Source organism: Gadus morhua, chromosome 6 (assembly GCF_902167405.1).
Source record: "Gadus morhua chromosome 6, gadMor3.0, whole genome shotgun sequence".
Classification (NCBI taxonomy): domain Eukaryota; kingdom Metazoa; phylum Chordata; class Actinopteri; order Gadiformes; family Gadidae; genus Gadus; species Gadus morhua.
In genome coordinates, this window is record NC_044053.1 from 14,160,427 (window position 1) to 14,182,926 (window position 22,500).

Below are 22,500 nucleotides of genomic sequence, written 5' to 3' on the forward strand. Positions count from 1 at the left end.
ACACACCACACACCACACACCACACACCACACAACACACACCACACACCACACACCACACACCACACACCACACACCACACACACAGACCTGCAGTAGCTGTGGCTGCCCAGGCCCAGCTCCAGAGCGTCTGGCCTCCAGGCGGTGAAGGACCTGCGTTTGATGTACGGTGAGTCCCAGGGCAGACATTGGGCCCCACTCCGGCTGGAGACTGCGGAGCCCCGGTACGATTGGCCCGCACCCTGCACACACTCCTGCTCCTTATCTGCAGCGGATACACGTCCCGTCAGGCAGCCGTCCAAACACTTAACACCAGCATCAATAGATAACCCCCTCCTGCCCCCAAGTTAACTCTGGCAGTTGTTGTGGTCGCACTCTGTACATTTTCTTGTAGCCGTCACGTTGTTTGAGAGTGCTTGGAATTATGTGAATCATTTATAACATTGACAATTATCCCATCCATCCCATTTGGCTTCTGAACAGGAGTTGCTTCACATCCCTTTAGTCTCCCTCATGGCTTCTTATCATTTTGAACCAAAGTGATGGCCAAAGCAAAAACTAAGGGACGTTTCAGTTTAATGCACGCTTACTTTCTGGACACTTGGATATGCTGCAGTATTCCCAGGCCACCTGAGACCCCTTGTAGACAAAGCACCAGGGAGTCGAGTCCTTATCCGGGTTCCTGAGCAGAGAAAAGCAAAACTATGTTTGTATGTACTGTATGTTTTCTCTGTAATATATGTATTTATGTATGGATATATAAATGTATGTATGTATGTGTGTGTGTGTGTGTGTGTGTGTGTGTGTGTGTGTGTGTGTGTGTGTGTGTGTGTGTGTGTGTGTGTGTGTGTGTGTGTGTGTGTGTGTGTGTGTGTTTGTGTGGTTGTCTGGTTGTATGCCTGTATGTTTGTATGTATATATGTTTGTATGTCATGCATGCATGCTTTTGTGTCGTACCGGCAGAAGTTGTGGTTGCCGAGGCCCAGGATGCTGGCGTCCCTCCTCATGGCGGTGTACTGCCTTCCCCTCAGAGTGGTGGAGTTCCAGTTGATACAGGTACTGCCTTTATGGCTTAAGCTCCATGTCCCACGGTACGCTCCGCCCTGGCCCAACACACACTTCTCATCTGTGTCTGTGAGGGGAGAAGAGAGCGCTAGTTAGTGTTAGTGTTGAGACTAAAGGACATCCCATGATGAAATGTTGTTATGGTTCAAATAAATCCTGTGATACTTTAATACAAGTCGATGCACAGGATTTGCTACTGACAGTAGAAGTCGTAAGGAGCGTCCACACTGCCCAAACAAACACCAACACTCAACTAGAATGTTGGTAGTTGTCGGCCGACAACGATTCGACGAGTCGACGATTCGACGGCCACGGCCACGGCACAGTGGCCTGACGTTGGTGTTTGTAGGGGCAGCATGAAGGCCCCTAAAGGAACTCTCACCATCATGTAAGAAGGAGGGGGACAGTGGCTAGCCAAATCAGAGATAAAGACTTCGGTAATACTGTCTTAAGTTTTATATACCTGTTTAATGACAGTAGTAGATCCTATCAGCAATAACTGATGACCGAATATGTCATGGGGAATAAAAGCAACTTTAACTGTTTGATTAAATACATTTTACAACGTGTTTTATCTTTGACTTTTGCAATGGAAATGTCCGTAAAACAACCATAAAACAACGTCCAATTCAGCCAAGATTTTCGACTGGTCAAATCCCAGTGACATGTTTTTCCCTTGTGGCCAAACAGTTCATGCTCACCACAGTGGCTTGTGTGGTTTCAACCAATAACCATATGGTACTTTGGATGATCATAAATGAAATGTCCCCTCTCAAGCCAATTCTTCCACAATGAGAAATTATCTTGGCTGTTAGCATTAAGGTTTGGATAAGTATTGTGGTGAGCGGGTGGAGCATGATATAAAAAATATAAAACAAAAAATTGTATAACCCCAAAAAGACGTTTTTTTTCCCATGGTTTTGTGTTCCGACTTTTTCAGCCTTTCCACCAAGACCGCGAGTCTGAGTGCTATGATTCGTGCGTCATGTCTGTTACGCTATCTACAGCATAGTCACCAACAGCTTTGTGGAGTTGAAATGTTAATTAGGTTCATGTGACGTGTCACATGACCCCTGCTATGGAAATGCCTACTTCAGATGGATACAGGAATACAATAACTGGACTACAGAAAAATGTTATGTACAATGTCTTTTTTCTGATGGATGACCATTTTACCATTTTTCCTAATTAAAATACATTAAAAATAAAAAATAAAAAACGAAATACATTTTCAGGGGGCAGATGTAAGTGTAGTTCTGTTGGATACGTACTGATCTCACACTGTGTTCCGGAGAAGCCGGGAGGACACTGGCACAGGAAGTCTGAGGAGTACAGAGCCTCCTTACAGATGCCTCCGTTGTAGCAGCGAGACTCCTGGCAAGCTAAAGGGGGGAGAGTCAGTTAGCTCTTTTTGTGTGATGTCTCTTACATTTTTTATCTTTGTGTGTTTTATAACATTGTATACATTAACTCTTCATGTATTTATTTTCACTGTTTTTTCACATTACTTACAAGGAAATTAGTAAACAATTCATTTCTTCTGGGGTGAAAATGAAGAGTGCTCTCAGAGTTTAGCCGACAGAAATGTGGTTGCAATTTGCCGGCGGTGGGGGTCAATGATATGCATCATAGAGCCTCGTCAGTGCGGCCAGTAATCGCCTGACAGAGAGGATTTCTGAACCAACCCAGACTAAACAACGCCTACTCACAGATCTACGGGAACCCTAACAAAGTGTCCTTCTGACAGTAGCAACGGGAAAATAAAGAAAAAACATATCTTGGAAAGTAATTTTCTCAAAGAGAAAAAAGAGAATTTGACAACATAATCTGGGTGAAATGAAACGTAATGAATGTAACAGTGAACAACATCGAGCCACATGACACGTGAGGCTGAAATGAAGGCAGGCAGGCAGGTTAAGACTGTTAATAGACCAACAGACACAGGACCAATACTTGGAAACACAAACACGAATATATACAATTAAGTAAATTTACGTTACAACGTTTATGTACATGCATACAAATGAATAAATCTCTCTCTCTCTCTCTCTCTCTCTCTCTCTCTCTCTCTCTCTCTCTATATATATATATATATATATATATATATATATATATATATATACATAGATATATATTTAAATGGATGCAATCAGGTAAGCTGCTGCGATAGCGGATTGAACCTTTCATCTGGGAGTCGAACACCCTCACTACGCCAAGTGTACAATATTCTAGGGGCGTATTAGGGAGCAGATTATACATTAAAATCTGGTAAATAGCAGAGCAGTATTAAGTAAGCAACAAGTAAGCTCTGTGAGCGAGTGTAAGTTAGTGACTGTGTGTGAGTGTGTGTGTAAGCTTGTGAATGGGTGTTCGCGCGTTGGCGTGTGCGTGCGGCATCTCCGACTCCACTTACTGACGACAGGCACATAGTGACATCGCTCTTTTCCTTTCAGCGCACAGCGACAGTACTCTGCACCCCGTTGGCGCCATCGCATCCAAGTGTCGCCAAAGTTACGCACCGCTGAGTCCTTGCTATCCTTACACAGCACTAACATGTGCAAACACACACACACACAGACACACACACACACAGACACACACAGTACAAACAAGGCAAACAAGAACGTACAATGAAGGGAAAGGCACATGAATTACTACAACAAACCACATTACAGGTAAAACACCCAGAAACACAACCCCATGCAAGAAAACCATAAGCACCGGAATAGAAAGCCTAAAGATAAACACACAAAACACATCCACAGTAGAAAGGAAAGAGAGCATGCGTGATAGGGGTGGTGGGGTGATAGGGGGGGTGGGTTGATAGGGGTGCATTGATAGGGTGATGGCAAACATTATGACGTGTGACGGCTCACAGGTGGAGTGAACAGCAGAGGGTGAAGGCTTGTCGACACGTATAACCAAAAGGGTCCATTTAGGGGGCGTCTTCTTGGGCTCACCTCTATAAAAACGGGTTCCTCTCTTGGAACGCAGGTGCCCAACCTAAAGGACAGGTACAACCCTTAATAATAATACAAATAAAGGAAAATGTATACAAAATAATAATTATTGTAATATTTCAAGGAGATCAATGTAATTAGGAACAATAATGCAGTCAAAAATTCACATTTTAAATAATGTTTTGTTGATATCAATGAAGAGCAACGGTAAAGGCAGGCATACATCGGTGGTAATTGCCCAGCTAGAAATGCGTGTAACACTTACATTGTCCGCTAGGGCGCAGCAGAGAGCAGCCAGCAATATGAACAGTTCCAGACTTCTTGACATAGCGTGCGTTTTATCTGCAGGAAAGAAAGGTGGAAAATATTACAGAAAGGCAAAAAAACAACCAATATATATGTCTCCCTTGATAGAGGGACACAATCTCCAACACTCAATCTAATATCAAATCCTATTTGTTGGAGGCATTGTTCTTAGTATATGCACTTTATTTTCATTGGTCTGTCTACATAATGGGCAGCCTGCTTCCTATGATCCTATTCAATATTCCCAGTGTGTTCCCTAGAGAACGGATAATAGAGAGAGGGAAAGGGCCAGCGAGGGAGGTTGCCTAGTAGGAAACATTGTGACTACTTTAGTTCCTCAAAGCCCTGGTTATATTCCTGAAACCCTTTGATGGGCCCTTTGGATGAGTTGAAGTAGTTATATTTTTCATGCAACAGTGGAAGTGGATCAGCACACACACGCACGCACACACACACACACACACACACACAAACACACACACACTTCAACACACTATTCTTCCACCGTCCACCCATCATTTCTGTACAATCTCTTCCTCGGGAAGTTAAACAGGAAGTAGACGCCCCCTGAAAGGATAGCAGCAGTAAAAACAACTCTAGAAAACGACTCTAGGACAACCAGACAGAACCAAGAGCCCTGAATCAGTCTGCTCCACCATGACTTCATCTTATTCAAAAAAAACAAGCAAAGAATAAGAACCAGCCCTGCAGATGTAGGAGGATATTATGACTCACGGGTGGAGAAGAGAAGTAGGACAAACCCTGGAACAGTCATCCACCAATAAGCAGCCTTTATTTTTCATCAAAATTAAAATCCTCTCTATCTCTAGTTCGCTCTACTTGGGCTCTCCCACACACACAAACAGACACACAAGTCTGGTTAACGATACATTTGTCTTGTCTGTGTGTCTATTGCTCTGCAGACTACTCTGAGTCAAGTACAAAAAACACAATGGAAAAGAAGAGAGTAGAGAAAAGGAAATGGAATGCTGTAAGTCTATCGCTTTCGGACCACTACAGAAGTGCTGAAATGTATGGTTGAATAATTGTATAAAAGCTCCATGGGAATTTTGATATGATTAGCCTGTAGATGCAGACACCCACATCTGACATGGATGGCTTCCCCTCTTGTGTTCAGAAACAGGCCTCCTCTGCCGTTGGCAGTTTCTGCACTGACTCACACAGTCTCAACGAGTGAGCTAATAGAGAACGGTGTGGGGGATCTAAAGAGGCCGCTGAGATCCCACACTGCTTTCTCAGCACCTGGAGTTTTAAACACATGTTATGGGAACCACACACACAGCCACACACACACACACATACACACACACACACACACACACACGCACACACAAACACACAAACTCACCATGCATTGAAAAGCTCTCTGAAGGCATCAGGAAGAGTGAGATCTGAGAGCTCTTTGTCGTCGCCCCCTAGCAGAACCTCAGATCCTCGCCCAAGCTTCCCCAGTTTTGTTCCCCTTATACAGCTGCAAGTCCCCCCCGCTCACACACATACACACACACACACACACACAACTCCTGTCAGCTAAAAACATGTGTTTCCTGCCAGCAGCCTAGCAGCCCAACGCCTCTCACGAGAGCAAGAAATGTTAACACGCACATGCACACACCATAACACACGCAAAGATGCACAACTGCACGCACACACCACACATCAGTCATTAACATATGTCCTCCACGCCCATTGCTGCAGTCTGTGGTATCTGTTGTGGGGAGGCCTATTCTGGGGACTGTTGGGGGGGGCATAGAAACCATAGAAACCGTCTCAGACCTGTTTTTATGGTCTGGCGTGCAAAATGGGTATGTGTTGAACAAATAAAGTAAATTTGTGATAAGGAGGAATATAAATTTGAGAGAGTCAACATGACACACCACAGAGCTATCAGCGCCTCAGTTACAGAGGAACCAGTGCCAGACCTGTTTTTATGGTCTGGCGTGCGAAATGGATACGTGTTGAACAAATAAATTAAATTTCTGAGAAAGAGAAATATTAATTTGAGGGAGTTCCCAATCACACACCACAGAGCAATCAGAGGCTCAGTAACAGAGGAACCAGTGTCAGACCTGTTTCTATGGTCTGGCGTGCGAAATGGATACGTGTTGAACAAATAAATTAAATTTGTGATAAAGAGGAATATTAATTTGAGAGAGTCAACATGAGTGTCAAGACCTCAAACGAAATAAAGTAGGCTAAACATGATGGAACATTATCTTGGGCCCTAGTCTCAGTTACAGTTTATCATTTAGGAATTTTGTAGTCTTATTCATAGTTTGGGTTTCCATAATGGATGGTTGAGCTGTTTTCGAAGGGGGAATACCCCAAAATTGACTGGGTCATTGTTGTATGGTTGACTGTACGGCAGTGAAGCATGTCTGGCCTTGTTCTAAGTTAATCTGCTTCTACCCAGAAATACAAGCCTCATCAGAGTCATAGTAATGCTACAGAGCTAGACTCTACTGGCTCATTTCAAACTGCGATACCAAGTGAAACACACACACACACACACACACACAAACACACACATACAAACCTGATTAGAGTTCAACTAATTCTATAGAGACTGACTATACTGACTTAGTTCCTACTTAAACACTCAGTGACGCTCACACAAACACACACTTGTGTATGCTACTAATCTTAATCTTTCTTTACAGCTAAGGTCTATGACACATGTGAATGACATTGAGTGCTGTGGCAACTGATGCTGTTAGTGTTGTGTCGCTACAATGGTCAATGGTGAGAAATTCTTCTCTCTTCCAGGAACAAGGAATAAGAGGAATGTGACAGGTCAGAGGTCTGGCTTTACAAGTCGATGTAAATACAAACCTGAATGGATGATGCCACACTTGATGCCAAATTTTTTGATATCCTGAGATTAGGATATCAAAGAATTTTTATGATTTCAGGGAGGCATTGTGCATAATTACACCTGTGTGAATATGATTCAGAAGTAGAAGTGAAATTTAGGCTTACCCTAACTAATTAGTTAAATAACCTGTTCTTAAAAGGGCTCCTGATCACAGTATACACAGTGTGATTCATAGAAGAGTGCAGGCCTGCAAGAATAACAGGGAAGGAACCTGAATAGGAAAGACCTTTACAATGTTCCCCATCTTTTATGTTTTGCTCCACTTTGGAAGAGAACTTAACATTTTGACAATCAGATGTAGTGACCTGGAACTTTAAATAAAGAATAATTTGGTTTGTTTCACAGGCCGACGGCAGGGGAAACTTCCGCTACCATATCTATGAATCAACACGCTAAGATATTTAACAGCAGCAAGTGTTAAACATTTACTGACAGCACAAAATTAATAATTGGATGTGTGATAAAACTTTCACAATAAGAAACTTAAACATTAATTATAAAACAATATAGAACATTTCACCTTTCAATAACAGCTCTACAGGTATTGTTTCAAAACTACCCAAAACAAAGGCCCCAAACATAAATGTACCATTAGTTACTATCACCAGGTACCATTACCAGTATTGCAGCCATGATCAGCACCTTGTCTGAACCTTCTTCAACAGTCTACTGGGCCCTTTCACTCAAGCCTCGCTACACACCTTGTGACCTGGCTCCCAACCCCTCTCCGACCCTCAGGACATAGAGGTGCATTGTAGTCATCCAACGTTACTACACAGAGAGGGCATAGGCACTGTGTTCTTTATGGCTGAATGCAACCGCTGAAAGGACCTGGGACCCCCAGGAACGCAGTGCACGGTAGGGCATGACATTGAACATGAACAGAGCAGTGTGAGGAAATCTGCCAGGGGCTGAGAGAACCAGCAGGGCTGGTGGAAGAGATTAGGGGGGTACGCAATGGTTACTGTCTCCTGATGCACTGTGTGAGCTACAGAGGGAGAGAGAGAGAGAGAGAGAGAGAGAGAGAGAGAGAGAGAGAGAGAGAGAGAGAGAGAGAGAGAGAGAGAGAGAGAGAGAGAGAGAGAGAGAGAGAGGTGCAGCAAAAAGAGAGTGAGTGAGAGAGAGAGGTAGCAAGGGAGCAAGAGAGGGGGAGGTAGCGCGAGAGGGGGGAGAATGAGAGACAGACAGAAATAGAGACAGGAGCAGAGACAGAGATGGGGACAGAGATAGTGACAGTAGACCGAGTCAGTGGAGAGACAGTAGAGAGACAGAGACGGGGACAGAGACAGAGACGGGGACAAGCAGAGACGGAGAAAGAGACAGAAGAGAGAGACAGAGACAGAGACCAAGGGAGTAGACAGAGGGAGATAATACAGTGAAAAAATCCATTCAAAGAGGTCTGAAGAAAAGCTTTTAAGAACGGTTGAGTCACACCGTCTTACCCCACTGCACTGAAAACTGAGATGGAGTTGGAAGGGGGGTGATGTTATACTTCAAATATGCTGAGAGTCAATAACAGAATATACAACTGCTGTGTTTAACGATGGTTCGGGTTTGACATAACAACACCATCTCAGAGTTCACTCTGAAAGAAGCCTGGACAGTGATACATCCAGGCTGCTTATAAGCACTAAACATGATTTCCTATTCTCTATCATTCCCCTATATAGATCTGATTTAATCTACTGTTGTTCACACACTCTCACACACACACACACACACACACACACACACACACACACACACACACACACACACACACACACACACACACACACACACACACACACACACACACACACATGTACACAAGTCATCATACATACACACATAGACACACACGCACGCACACACACACACACACACACACACACACACACACACACACACACACACACACACACACACTCATAACATTTGCAGCAGCACCACTGTCTGACTTCTTCTTTCAGTCCGATACGATAGGTCATTATACTGTCTATCGCTCTATAGCAGGAAGGAGCAGGGCCCCCCTAGACAGCTCGGGCCCCTGTGTGAGTCACAGATTTCACACACCAGGTACCGCGGCTCTCCGCCACACTCAGAAAACACAGCCCTGCTGAGCACACCGCTAAGAATGCAGAGGATCACAGATCATCACAAACGCTACAAATACGACGTGGTATCCATGCGGAGCCGGCCTGCAGGAACACTGTTGCTAAGGAGGGGGAATGTTGGCCCAACACAATAATAATTTCACGAGTGAAAAGAAGAGGATAGTCAAGTTAAACGATTCAATCAGGTTATGTTGGTTACAATTATACACAGACGCGGACACTAATGAGAAACACCACATCCCTTGAAAGCTGTTAACTCATAAAGTGCCTAGCACGATCCTTATATTCTCTTAACTTAGTGTGGCCAATTATTCATATATGCTCTTTAAGACTAAACTGTAAGCCTATACATATTAATGAAATAACCTCCATTAATATGGTGGTAGCCTATAGTGGTCTGCGTTAATCCGGTGTTTCATAAATACAAGAATATTAACCGCAATTAAATAGACACATAGGCTATGGACATAACCATAGCCTATATTACGTTTTGAATTGAATGGATGTTGCCAGATACAGTAGGCCTACATGCATCGAAGCATTTAATGTATATAGGCCATTATCATCCCCTGCGATGAAACAAAGTCATTGAGTTACAATCTCTTGGTTTACAATAATTCGGAATGCAACATAAACAAATCGATAATCAAACTTAAAGACGCGCCGCCTTTATGCAGTTCATCTTCATATGCACCCGGCTCGAAAACGATGGAAGAAAAACTCACCAAATAGCGATCTGGAATGAGGATACTTGTGAGTATCCCGAAGTGACAGCGTGTAGTTGGGATGTCTTGCTCGTACTGAGCATTTGCTGAGCTCCTCTGGTTTTATCTGCAGGCGGTTCTGCTGAGAAGGGAGGAGGCTGGTGATAGTGGGCTGGCCGGAAACGGGCGGTACCACAGCCTGCCTGTCTGTTATCGAATGGATCTATTGTATCTAATCTATTGTATCTATTTGTTATATTGTGTGTAGTTTTGAAACTTATCTATTGAATTGTATCCATCCCAATCCATCCGTCTGTCTGTGTCTGTCTGCCTGTCTGTTTGCCTGTCTGCCTGGAGTCCTGTCCGTCTGTCTGTCTGCCTGCCCAGCTGTCTTTTTACCTGTCTCTCCATCTGTTAAACTCAAATCAAATTTCATAAACTTGTGTGGTAAACCAGCTGGCACCAGAAGTCTTTAAGGGTCCCCTAATAACCCTTCCCAACATCTCAGAGACTGTTCCTTGTTTTATAGGGACAACAATTATGCTATTTGTGTTGGCTAATACATATTTAGTGTTTTAGTGTTTTATAACAGAATAACAGTTTCAGACAAAAAGGGTGGTTGCCGTTTCTCTGGCGCCTGGCAGCCCCAATGTGTCTGTGTTATAAGTGATGAGGAGGGGGATATCACACACACGCGCACACACACACACACACACACACACACACACACACACACACACACACACACACACACACACACACACACACACACACACACACACACACACACACACACACACACACACACACACACACACACACACACACACACACACACACACACACACACACACACAAACAGTCTCAGGATCCTTCTACATGCTGTCCTATTGAAAAGCCACTCAAATAGTATATAGGCCTATTGCATAATAAAAATGATAGGATCTATATTCTCTTGCTTTTTTGTATTTCATTTTTTATTATCACCATTCAAGATGGGATTAATAAGTGAAGCCTGTTACTAACCCTAACATATTGAGTATAGTACTTGTTAACGTAGGCATATAAATGTTGGCTTAATGTTTCTATCATCAATACATATGTCAACAAATTAAATAAAGGCCTCAATTAAGGCAATGTTTGTCAAACATTTTATTTCGAAAAACGAAATATAATTCATAACATAGTTTATACATTGCTTACATTGAGTATATAACAGTGTTATATGTGTTTATTACCTATATAAACTACAAACAAAGAGGGCTATGTCATGTCATTTAAATATAAGCCTAACTGACAAATATAATGAATATCACTATTAGTCATGACCTGAGATGATCCTGATGTCAGATCATCCTTACTTCAGGCAGATCCATCTTGCGGGTTTTCTATAAGCAAATTAAGGTCCTTAAGAATTCTTTCTAGTTAGGCTTATTTATTTACACAGATTGGACGCTTCAACATTACCTCGCACGAGATCGCAGATCGAGCGCTAATCACAAAACGTCAGTAAACTAGACTGGCTCCGCCCGCCTACGTACTTCCGCTCAATTTTAACTTCAGTTAATGGAAATGAAGTAGCCCCTACGAGAGTCTGATAGGACCAGGCTATCAGTAGCCTAAACACGGAGCGTCTGAAATGTTTCCGGTAGGCTACTTTCGAGCCAAGAAAAACTAACTTTAAATAAATAAAGATGCAGGTACAGACAGTCCTACATTGTTAGTTTACAAAACACTGTCACGTGGAGAAGAGGACGGGTGGACAAAATACATCCTAAGTATATCAATTTAAATGTAGTTATGTAGCCTAGATACATATGTAACAACACCGAGATAATTACATGTATATTAAAGGAAGTAATGGGATATTGACTTGGAATAGCACATGGGATTTTAATCGAAGGCACTTTCTTCATCCATTCAACTCATTGTCAGTCTCCGAGTAACCCATAACCCATGAGCTTAATGGTTCCAATTACAGGCTGCTGCCCCACGGTGTCGTCTTATCTGCTCATCAAGGAGGAACTCTGCCTTCTTGGGGGCGGGTACTGCCGAGCAGGTTTTCAGGAAACATGAGTAGGCTATTATCAGGAAGTAAGAGTTTTTCAGATTTGTTGTTTCGCATGTGATGAGTTAAGCATTACGTCGTTTTATACATGTTAAAGGCACGATCATCATTGTTGTTACCAAAATAGAGAGTTTCCCCTTAGGTTTTGTCTTTCCTGGGCTGTGCGTACGACCTCCAAGGTAGGAATAGGTAGGCTTCAACTTTCGTTCAGCGCAGTAGAGTTGTACACAAGTGTTCAGCAGATCGAAACCAAGCACAAGCACCTCGATATTGACAATAGTGAAAGTATTTTGTAGAAAGATATGAATACATGTAACCTAAAAGGAAATCGATTTCATGTATGAATTAAGCCAGAAGGCAGCCCGATGTGTTTCACCAAAGGCCACTGTCACTCGTTGTTCTTGAAATTTGAAATGACTGACTATTGTTATAAAACGTGTAATAACAACACCATAACTAATGCAATACAACATTTGCGGGACGTGCATGTCGTCAATGATTTTGGATTAAAGGTAGGCACACTTAATGCAGATGTGTCCCTAAACACGTGTGCCTATCAATGTTTACCTTTAGGCCAAAGACCATGAACCGCGCGCCCTTGCAGCAGCCCCAGAGCTGCGGGTCCTGGGAGCTGAAGGAGCGACTAGGCACCGGGGGCTTTGGGAATGTCACCAGGTGGCAGAACAAGGTAGATGATCAATGATTACGGCGGAAGATATAATCAATACTCACTGGTGTATTGAATGGTTGGACGATTGAATGGTTTGAAACACTACAGGTTGGATGTAATGTTGGTCCTGGATTTAAGACAATATTCAAGGATGTTTGGGGTTATTTGGATGAACAGAGTGTGTTTCGTTACAATAGTGTGCAATAGAAAGATGCATACGAAATTATAGCCTTCAGTGTTATCAATATTGTTGACATTTTATCGTTTATCTCTGCTTAGCATATGGTGTGAGCCGAGGTGTGGTTACATTATATCACAACTCACCAGGAGGGGAAAAGGAAACTCTGATGAAACTTACCTGGGCTGGTTATATGGATTGTAGCTATAGGCCTACAAAGTGTCCCTCTGGTATGACATCACAGCCAGTCACATGGATGAGAGCTGTGCAGTGCTGCACAGAACGCCTTTTAGGGGAAACATGATACGCCCTTGAAGGGGCCCATGATCCGGCTTAGTTATATTAATTGTATTACTCAGAGGACCATTTTGGACAAATCCCAGGTAGAAAGAAAACTTCTAGGTAATTCAACATTAAACAGGCTGAATTCCACTATATGTATAATCACCAAGGCCATCTTGATTTGTATTGACTGATATATATGTAATTAATAATAATAATTTGTGAATTCTGAAATGTATGTCTTAAATATTTGCTGCTAGTGCTTTTGATATTATAAGATACAACTAAAGTGTGATAGTCATTGTGTCTTGGTTTTGCAACAGGACTTTTAGTGAATTACAGATATAAACGTGACACAAAAGAGCAGAATGTTGATGATTTGTGTTGTATTTATTCTCCTTGTCGGTGTACTACTGTACATGTAGGAAGGCTTTACCCCCGGTCAATTGCTGCTGGAAATAAACACAATAGTAAATTGTACACAATGGGAAAGGACTTGCCGGGAAGGAAATGAAACAGTCATGCCCAGGTAGTCTAACTCCTGGTGATGCAGTGTCTTCACTTCCACTTTAATATTAACTTTAGCCATCCCTGTTTAATGACAATACCACAGGCTAGTGTCTACTTCCCAGTTTAGGGCAACCGCAACAACAGGGGGTGTTAACAATACGGGAAATCTGCAATACACTGGAAATCTATTCTTAATGCTCTACGCCAGAGGGGTCAAACACAAGGCCCGCGGGCCGAATACCTCACTTTATGTGGCCCGCGGGGGCTTCAAATGAATTTGAAGATCTTAAAAAAAAAGGCGAAAATGCAGAAAAGTTCTGCCACACACCTCTGATAAAATACAAAATCATTGCATTTGACACCAAGAAGCCCTGTGTGAAATGGTTCTGGAACTAGAAGATAAAATGACAACGGTCAACTGGTCATTATATGGCAGTGATTCAGGCTTGTGGCCTGGATCACCGCCAGTTCCAGCAGTTTTTGAAGGAGGTTGCTCAGAATATTGAGATGTGACATACCCTACAGAATTAAGGAGGTAGGACCGTGGTCCTTAAACAAGTTTTTGAGCTTTGAGCTTAGGGATTTATGTTATTATAACACAGAGCAATTTTCTTACTTGCTTGCATATATTTTCAAATCTATGTAATTGCATGTACAAGTATGCAATGTATATTTATACACTTAATAATAAATAATAAATAAATAATAATCAAACACAGAGACAGTTATTTAGCAATATCTTAAGGAATAGTTAATTATATATAGTCTAAGGGCCGTTACAACCGGCCCTTTCAGGGGAACCCATAATGCTTGTGTGGCCCGGGGTTAAAATTAGTTTGACACCCCTGCTCTACGCCAATGATTAAGAGTACAATTGTTGAGGTGAATCATTTTTAATTTCATCCTATCTTCTGTGTACAGTTTATTTTGGTCAGTGTATTTGGTTAAACACATAATACATAGTCTGCAAAGCCTATAATCCTTTCACATTTTGAGTTAAAAGAATGGACAAGAATTGTGTTCCAGGAAACCTCACTAATTAAGCACCAAATGTACCATTAATCAATATTACTGGTTGTGTGTTGGTTCTGTACATCCACCAATGGGTTCTGATTACACCTTGCTCTGATTGCTTGTGTACCTATGTATCCAATTCATGTGTGTCTGTGTGTGTGTGTGTGTGTGTGTGTGTGTGTGTGTGTGTGTGTGTGTGTGTGTGTGTGTGTGTGTGTGTGTGTGTGTGTGTGTGTGTTTGTGTGCCCTTGTGTGTGTGTGTGTGTGTGTGTTTGTGTGTTCACAGGACACAGAGGAGCAGGTTGCTATTAAACAGTGCCGACAAGAACTGAGCGAGAGAAACAAGGAGAGATGGTGTCTGGAGATCCAGATCATGAAGAGGTCAGTTCTCAACCTCCAACAACAGGGAGACTTAAAAGATAATGTCACATTATCATAGCATTTACATTATGTATTCATGACACATTTAGGCATGGCCCAATTCTTTGGAAATGTGAGAAATTGTGATTGAGGTTCGACTGTAGTCATCTTTAAGCTTACTTGAATGTTTTTAATATCTAATTCTCAAAATAATGTAAATATCTGCATTATAGCTTCCATTCAAGAGACTTCCATCAGTCAGATTATGGATTTCTTTGGACCCTAATAGTCTTGTGCTCGGTTCACATGCCACAACAGTTGGGTTCTAGTTTTAATTTATGTTTCCAAACCGTCATCTCTGACACACCAGGCAAGCGCTGTTTGTCGTGTCTTGAACTAAATGCTATAAAAAAATCTCTGCACTTATGACTTTGACATATGTTAATCCAACCATGCGTTTGATTCTTCTGACAAAACACAGAGAACCTAATTTTAAACCTTCCAGTAGTAAAAATAAATCTCCGGCCATCACAAATGGCCCTGGGTTATATTAAGACTTTGGTGGTAATTTTTGCCACCCACTCATCTTGCCCTGTACTGGTTTGAGGGGCAAAGCACCATTGTCTGTTATGTCTTGTGATTAAGTATGGGTGGGTTCCTGGTGGTACGCTGCCGTGGTGATGGTTTTCTTGTGCGGTCAAATTGGTATGTGTTTTGGCATTTGTAGCATTAACATTTAAAAGAGTCTTTATACAAGCTCACGGTTTACAAGTGTGTTGTTCTCAGCTAGACATGGTTAGAACCACAGTCCTATGGTGGCCCACGCACTGCTGGTGGAAAAACACACTATCTAGCCGCAGGCAATTATATTATTATGAGTACTTAGCGAAGATGTATGTACAAGTAAAATAACCCACTCACGTTAGACATACTAAGAACACAAACACACACACACACACACACACACACACACACACACACACACACACACACACACACACACACACACACACACACACACACACACACACACACACACACACACACACACACACACACACACACACTCAGAGGGAGGCATATAGTATGTACTGCGCAGGCATCACACATACACATTACCAGATGGACATCCACATCTCCACCAACATACATGTCTATCATGTCTGCCTGCGACTCTGAAACACATTTATTTATGCACACACATTTTCTCATATGCACCATTTCCTTAGTATTGCTCAAATTTGGCCTCCACTCCTTTTGCAATTCTGTGAAGGATAAATATCAGAGCATAGCGCATATGTTTAGTTAACCTCCACCTATTTCAAAAGTACGTCATCACCCTAGCTAACGAATGGCTGAAACTTAACAAAACAGATATTTCCCAAATCAGGTAATGTTAAACTCCTTTGTGTGTTGCAACAGAAACATCCCTTTTGTAAGATGTTATTCTGTTCCGATTAGGTTCATGAGTATCATGTTTGGACTAGAGAGCCTGCTCTGCCTAGTTTCCTCTTCCCAGCACAGAAATTGGGGCTCTGGTGGGGCTGGTGGTGGTGGTGGTGGTGGACGTTGTGGTGGGGTTGGCGCTGGTGGTTGGGGTTGTGGTGCTGGGGCTCACGGTGGGGCTGGAGGTGGTGGAGGTAGTGGGGGTCTTGGTCCTGTGGATCTCGATGGGGCTGGTGGTGGTGGAGGTTGTGGTGGTGGTGGTTGGGGGGAGGGAATTGGTCACATCGATACTTCCTAATAATGTCCCGATGGCTATCACACGTTTGTCTGTGATGCTATCCTAACCTAGCCCTGTCCCAATGGCCATGGGTTGCTGTTCCACGTCGTGGGGCCCAGGGTAACTTGTTTGACCGGGGTGACCCGGGACAGCTGGTCACATTTAGTTTCTATTGTTTTGAGTTTCCTCCTCCCATTTTATAGACCCCAAAAAAAGAGTTAATAGTTCTTCAAAAGAGGCCGCTTAATCAAAACCAGCGAGGAGAGGAAGCTAAAATACTGAAGGTGTTGGATCAGCCAGACAGTGACAGTCCACCTCTCCTTTACCCCCAGGTTGGACCATGTCAACGTGGTGGCGGCCAGGGACGTTCCAGAAGGGATGCAGAGACTAGTTGCAACCAACGACCTGCCATTACTGGCCATGGAGTACTGCCAGGGAGGCGACCTGAGGAAGGTGTGTGTGTGTGTGTGTGTGTGTGTGTGTACACTAGTGTATGTGTATGCGTGTATACAATTGTTTGTGTGTGTGTGTGTGTGTGTGTGTGTGTGTGTGTGTGTGTGTGTGTGTGTGTGTGTGTGTGCGTGTGTGTGTGTGTGCGTGTGCGAGTGAGTGAGTGTGCGTGCGGCAAAAGATATGTGTGTAAAAACAAAAGGAAGAGGGGGAGGAATTTTCTGTGTCTTTCCTGTGCGGTCATGGTTGTCTTTTAAACACACAATATATTTTAATTAAAACTAAGACATTCTGATCTTAAAAGCTCATCATAGTCTTTAAACCTTAAGTGTTACAAAGGATCTTTTTGCACTGTGTATATACGTCAGAGCTTGCCTTTCCTACACCATGATCTCTCCATAACTCACTGTGGTATAAAGTGAACACGTCCTTTGGTGTGTGTACAGTACCTCAACCTCCTGGACAACTGCTGTGGAATGAGGGAGGGATCAGTCCTGATTCTGCTGCGGGACATTTGTAAGTGCTCTCTACGTTCTCAAAGACCCAGATCTGTCAACACAAGAGATAGAGAAGCCTCAGAGAGTAACAGAGAGAGAGAGAGAGGGAGAGTGTGTCAGATAGAGAGCGAGGGCATGGGGGGAAATGGAGAGAGAGAGAGAGAGCAATATGGATTGAGAGTGAGAGAGAGCAAGAGAGAAGTGAGTAATTAATTGGGCTACAGAGTGATTCGTTTCCTGTAGGATGAAGGATATGGTCAACAGAGGTGACCAGTATCCTGATGTCATCATTGTCCCTTAACCAAAACCGATTCGGGTTAGTCACCCGAATCTTCGGAGGAAGCTTACGTCAACGCTCAAGTCCGAGGTGCACAATGCCCTCCTCTTTAAGCATGAGCCTACAGTGTTTCATCCGTCTGACAACATTGATATGTTCTTAAAAGAATGACCCTTTCACACACACACACACACACACACACACACACACACACACACACACACACACACACACACACACACACACACACACACACACACACACACACACACACACACACACACACACAATGTATTTTTCCTGTAATAGGTGGGCACGTCCTGTACCACCAACCAGGGCGGAGAAATACAAATTGATACACACACACGCACACACGCACACACACACACACAAACACACTCCCAATCCTCCCATTCAAGGGCTTGAAGGTTATGAGTTCCGCTTCACTTAACACTCCAAACTAACACAATTACTTCTCACCATCTTGACGCACAAAGGCGGCGACAATGCTTTCGAGGTCACAAAGGGAGACTTCTGGGTACGCCTTACTTTATGACTTAGTCCGCCCCTAGTCACTAGTATACATATTAGTGATTCACTCCACGGCAGTGTAGAATGCTATGCATGTTTCCACAGATCTGGGGTCCTACATACGTTCATTCATGTTGTTGACCATACCATGTATAAACATTTAAATCAAAACATTAGCAAACCTCTTGATCCTGTTCTCTGTCCTCGCCCCTCTAAGCCTCGGCCCTAACGTACCTCCACAAAAAGAGGATCATCCACAGAGATCTGAAACCCGAGAACATTGTGCTGCAGCAGGGGGAGAAGAGGGTGAGTTCAACTCTGTTATGATTCACAGACCGGGGGGACCACGCCTCACATTTGATGAAAATAATTAACCAAAGTGCACATGGAGTTAGTGGGCTTTTACAGTCTGTCCAGGCCCATTTCTCATGTCGTTCTGACTGCGATGCCTTTCTACGCAAACACGGGATCTCACAGTGTTATGTTCTTGGGCCATCCAAGCTCTCTGTGTCCCCGTGGCCCTGCCGTTTCTAGCCATTGTTCTGATTGTTTGAGTTGACCTTCCTCTGTGGGTTTCTCCCTCCACTGTTTACTATTTTATATACAAGAGCAACCTCAGTTATACAACATGAAGGATGTTGTATAACTGAGGCCAGACATATTAAAGATGTTGCCTGACGTTTAATTGTTAAAATTAAATGAAAACCAAACACAATTTCGAAAAACGTTTTTACATATACCATAAAAGAAATCGCTACGATTATTTATAGGGAACAGTAAATCCAGCGCTCTAATCTTGTTATTGGTGTAGATCGGTCAGATGATCATTCAGCAGAAATATAGGGCAGATCAACACAATAACAAGAATATATCTCTGTTGTTATTGGATAATCCAACCTTTTACACACTCTGTTTTCTTCATTATCTTCCCTATGTGTAGTTGATCCATAAAATCATAGACCTGGGCTATGCCAAGGAGCTGGACCAGAGTAGCCTGTGTACGTCATTCGTCGGAACGCTGCAGTACCTGGTAAGCTATGACCCTGCAATTAACGGGAATGGAGCAATCTCCTTTTTGCAATTTCCAGCCATTCCCGGTGTGCGTGTGTTTATGTATGACAGTCAAATATGTTATCCTTAAATTCCCCTCCAGGCGCCAGAGCTGATTGAGAGGCAGAAGTACACGGTGACGGTGGACTACTGGAGTTTTGGCACGTTGGTGTTTGAGTGCATCACAGGATTCCGCCCCTTCTTACCAACCTGGCAACCTGTTCTCTGGTACCACTCACCCCCGAAACCGCCCAACTGATTATAACAAAACAGAGAAACTGTGACTGTACACTACACTACAACGTAGCTAACGTTCCTGTCTGTTGACGCCGTTAATGTTAGCTAATGTGTAATCTACTCTGACAGAAATCTACACGTCTGAAGGAAAAACTAACTAACATCGTTGGATGTGTCTAAAAAAGCATGTTTTTCTAGCAATGACTTTCATCGCCAGCTGCTATTGTTGCCAGTGCTGTCGTACTGTTTGTAGCTTATGACGCAGGCAGAGACTAGCGTGAGGGCTGCTATTCATCTATTCCACTTGTTGTTTGTTGTTGGTTTGTAGCTACAGTTGAACTTGAAATAACCCGACGAGGAGGGTTGTAAGTGTCAGCGTGCCAGATATGTAATGCACTAAGGTTTCGACAGAGGGTGAGACGTCCAAGGGTGTTACCAAGTCTCATGTATTGCGTCATGTGCGCTGTTCAAGATAAATTCTCAAGAATAAGGTTGAAGGGTTTTTTTCGTCAATCTTCTCTTTTTTTAAGGCACAACAAACTGAGGTTGAAACAAGATCACGACATCGTGGTGTACGAGGACCTGAGCGGCGAAGTCCGCTTTTCTAAACATCTGCCCCCGCCAAATAATCTAAACAGGTGACACACACAAAAGCATGTACACAACGAAACACATACACACAAGCGGAAACACAAGCACACACATAGCCAAACAAACACATACACAAAAGCGGAAATAACTTCACACACTAACTAACGCACACACGCACTCACACACACACACACACACAAACACATACACAAAAAAATACACACAAGCGTAAAGACCTACACACACTAACAAACGCACACAGACACTCACACTCACACACACACACAAACACACACAAGCACACACATACCCAAACATACACATACACACAATCGGAAAAACATGCACACACTTAAAAACGCACACACGCACACACAGATACACACAGAAGCACACACATACACAAACAAACACATACACACAAGCGGAACACTAAAACGCACAGACTCACCCACAGTCACACAAACACAAAAGCACACACATACACAAACAAACACATACACACAAGCAGAAACACATACACACACTGATAAATGCACAAACACACTCACACACTAACCACACACACACAAGCCCACGCACAGAAGCACACACATACACTAATTGTTAGAAACGTGCTCACCACTCACAGAAACACAAACACACATTTACAAATGTACACACACTCACAGATTAACACAGATTGACACACGCACGCACAAATCACACACATAAATACATACACAAACATACACAAAAACAAATAGGCAATACTGTGCTTGTATGCAACTTCATGGCCAGTGAATGAACGTGAGTGAACCGTGGTGTTTGTGAACAGTCTGTTGTTGGAGAGGATGGAAAAGTGGCTGCAGCTGATGCTGAAGTGGTCTCCACAGGAGCGAGGCAAAGACCCCAACTCCACATCGGGCAACTGCTTCTCCCAGCTGGAGACCATCCTGGAGCTCAAGGTGCTTCCATACCGCCAAGATTCTGTAACTAGAAGAAGTGCTGCCGTTATTAGACAGATGTGAGGATCATAGAGGGTCCGAGGCCGTGCTATTAGTCTCTGTAGTAGGCCGTACGCACCTGGTGGCCATGTTGTTGAGTACGGCGGGGGACTTCTTCTAGAATCTTTCTGAACCATGAAAACTCAATCAAGATGCATTCTAGAAACTACCTGGGTGGGGAGATGGAATGCAGACCTGAATAATAACCCATTGAGTTGTTGTTATGATTCACAAAGATTCTAGAAGATTTCTGCACCCAACCAACCAATATGGCAGCTAGGTGAATAAGGTCTTCGGTATGTATCGAAGCTAAAGAGGGAATTATCACAGCACCAGAATACACAACCAGCGTCTTTGTCGCCCTCTGTGTCCTCCAGCTGGTCCATGTGCTCAACATGGTCTCCGGCAAGATATTCTCCTACTCGGTCACGGCCGGTGAGACAGTGACTGACCTACAGCTGCGAATAGAGCAGGACACAGGCATCCCTCCAGCCAATCAGGAGCTGCTCCTAGAAACCGGGGTGGCACTGGAGTCTGGCAAAGAGGCCCTGCAGTGTGCCGTGGACTACACAGTAAGCGACTTCTGCTACAGACTCAAGCATACTGTGCTGTAAGCAACTTCTGCAACAGGCTCAAGCATACTGTGCTGTACGGGGAGGCTAACAGGAGGCTCACTGTGTGTGTGTGTGTGTGTGTAGGAGATAGACGGCCGGCGAACAGACATGCCTCTGGTCTTCCTATTCGACCGGTCCTCCTGCAGCTACGAGCCACTGTTCACCCCCCGCACCCTCCCGGAGAACATCCGCTTCGTCCGTGAGTAGATCCGTCCGTCTGTCCCCACCCGACCTCCGAGGAGAACACAAAGATTGAAAACAGAGCTATGTCTGTTTTTTTGTCACGTTCGAGTCATATGGGGGAAGTGGTAAGATTTCCCGCCACTCGGACTTGATAGCACTCACGCCCCCGGGCAGATGGCTTCTGTAGGGGTGACGATGACGTTGACAATATGCTAAAGTGACAATATGCTTGTGCCCGATGATGAATCTGCGC

The 22,500-nt window shown here is 43.5% G+C and overlaps 2 protein-coding genes across 12 annotated transcripts in view; one reads left to right on the top strand and one right to left on the bottom strand.

Moving 5' to 3' along the window:
• Nucleotides 1-10,186, bottom strand: part of plat (plasminogen activator, tissue) — a 15,005-nt gene extending 4,819 nt beyond the window's left edge. Inside the window, exons 1-8 of one of the 4 annotated variants that reach the window (XM_030359029.1) lie at nucleotides 10,048-10,186; nucleotides 4,290-4,366; nucleotides 4,025-4,067; nucleotides 3,478-3,612; nucleotides 2,336-2,446; nucleotides 957-1,131; nucleotides 590-681; nucleotides 90-264 (exon numbers count right to left, since the gene is read on the bottom strand). In XM_030359029.1, coding sequence (XP_030214889.1) covers nucleotides 90-264; nucleotides 590-681; nucleotides 957-1,131; nucleotides 2,336-2,446; nucleotides 3,478-3,612; nucleotides 4,025-4,067; nucleotides 4,290-4,352 — 794 coding nt within the window. In that variant the 5' untranslated portion in view covers nucleotides 4,353-4,366; nucleotides 10,048-10,186. Of the gene's footprint in view, nucleotides 1-89; nucleotides 265-589; nucleotides 682-956; nucleotides 1,132-2,335; nucleotides 2,447-3,477; nucleotides 3,613-3,940; nucleotides 4,068-4,289; nucleotides 4,367-5,699; nucleotides 6,138-10,047 lie in introns of those variants that run through there. The other 3 variants (XM_030359027.1, XM_030359026.1, XM_030359028.1) reach the window with 3 other exon arrangements.
• Nucleotides 10,187-12,033: 1,847 nt separating this feature from the next.
• ikbkb (inhibitor of nuclear factor kappa B kinase subunit beta) overlaps nucleotides 12,034-22,500 on the top strand; it is a 15,860-nt gene continuing 5,393 nt past the window's right edge. For 5 of the 8 annotated variants that reach the window (XM_030359022.1, XM_030359023.1, XM_030359017.1 and 2 more), the window contains exons 1-12: nucleotides 12,051-12,273; nucleotides 12,668-12,782; nucleotides 15,035-15,129; nucleotides 17,164-17,284; nucleotides 17,728-17,797; nucleotides 18,804-18,892; nucleotides 19,527-19,616; nucleotides 19,740-19,864; nucleotides 20,404-20,511; nucleotides 21,282-21,411; nucleotides 21,828-22,022; nucleotides 22,149-22,263. In XM_030359022.1, coding sequence (XP_030214882.1) covers nucleotides 12,678-12,782; nucleotides 15,035-15,129; nucleotides 17,164-17,284; nucleotides 17,728-17,797; nucleotides 18,804-18,892; nucleotides 19,527-19,616; nucleotides 19,740-19,864; nucleotides 20,404-20,511; nucleotides 21,282-21,411; nucleotides 21,828-22,022; nucleotides 22,149-22,263 — 1,243 coding nt within the window. In that variant the 5' untranslated portion in view covers nucleotides 12,051-12,273; nucleotides 12,668-12,677. Of the gene's footprint in view, nucleotides 12,284-12,667; nucleotides 12,783-15,034; nucleotides 15,130-17,163; nucleotides 17,285-17,727; nucleotides 17,798-18,803; nucleotides 18,893-19,526; nucleotides 19,617-19,739; nucleotides 19,865-20,403; nucleotides 20,512-21,281; nucleotides 21,412-21,827; nucleotides 22,023-22,148; nucleotides 22,264-22,500 lie in introns of all 8 variants that reach the window. The other 3 variants (XM_030359019.1, XM_030359018.1, XM_030359024.1) reach the window with 3 other exon arrangements.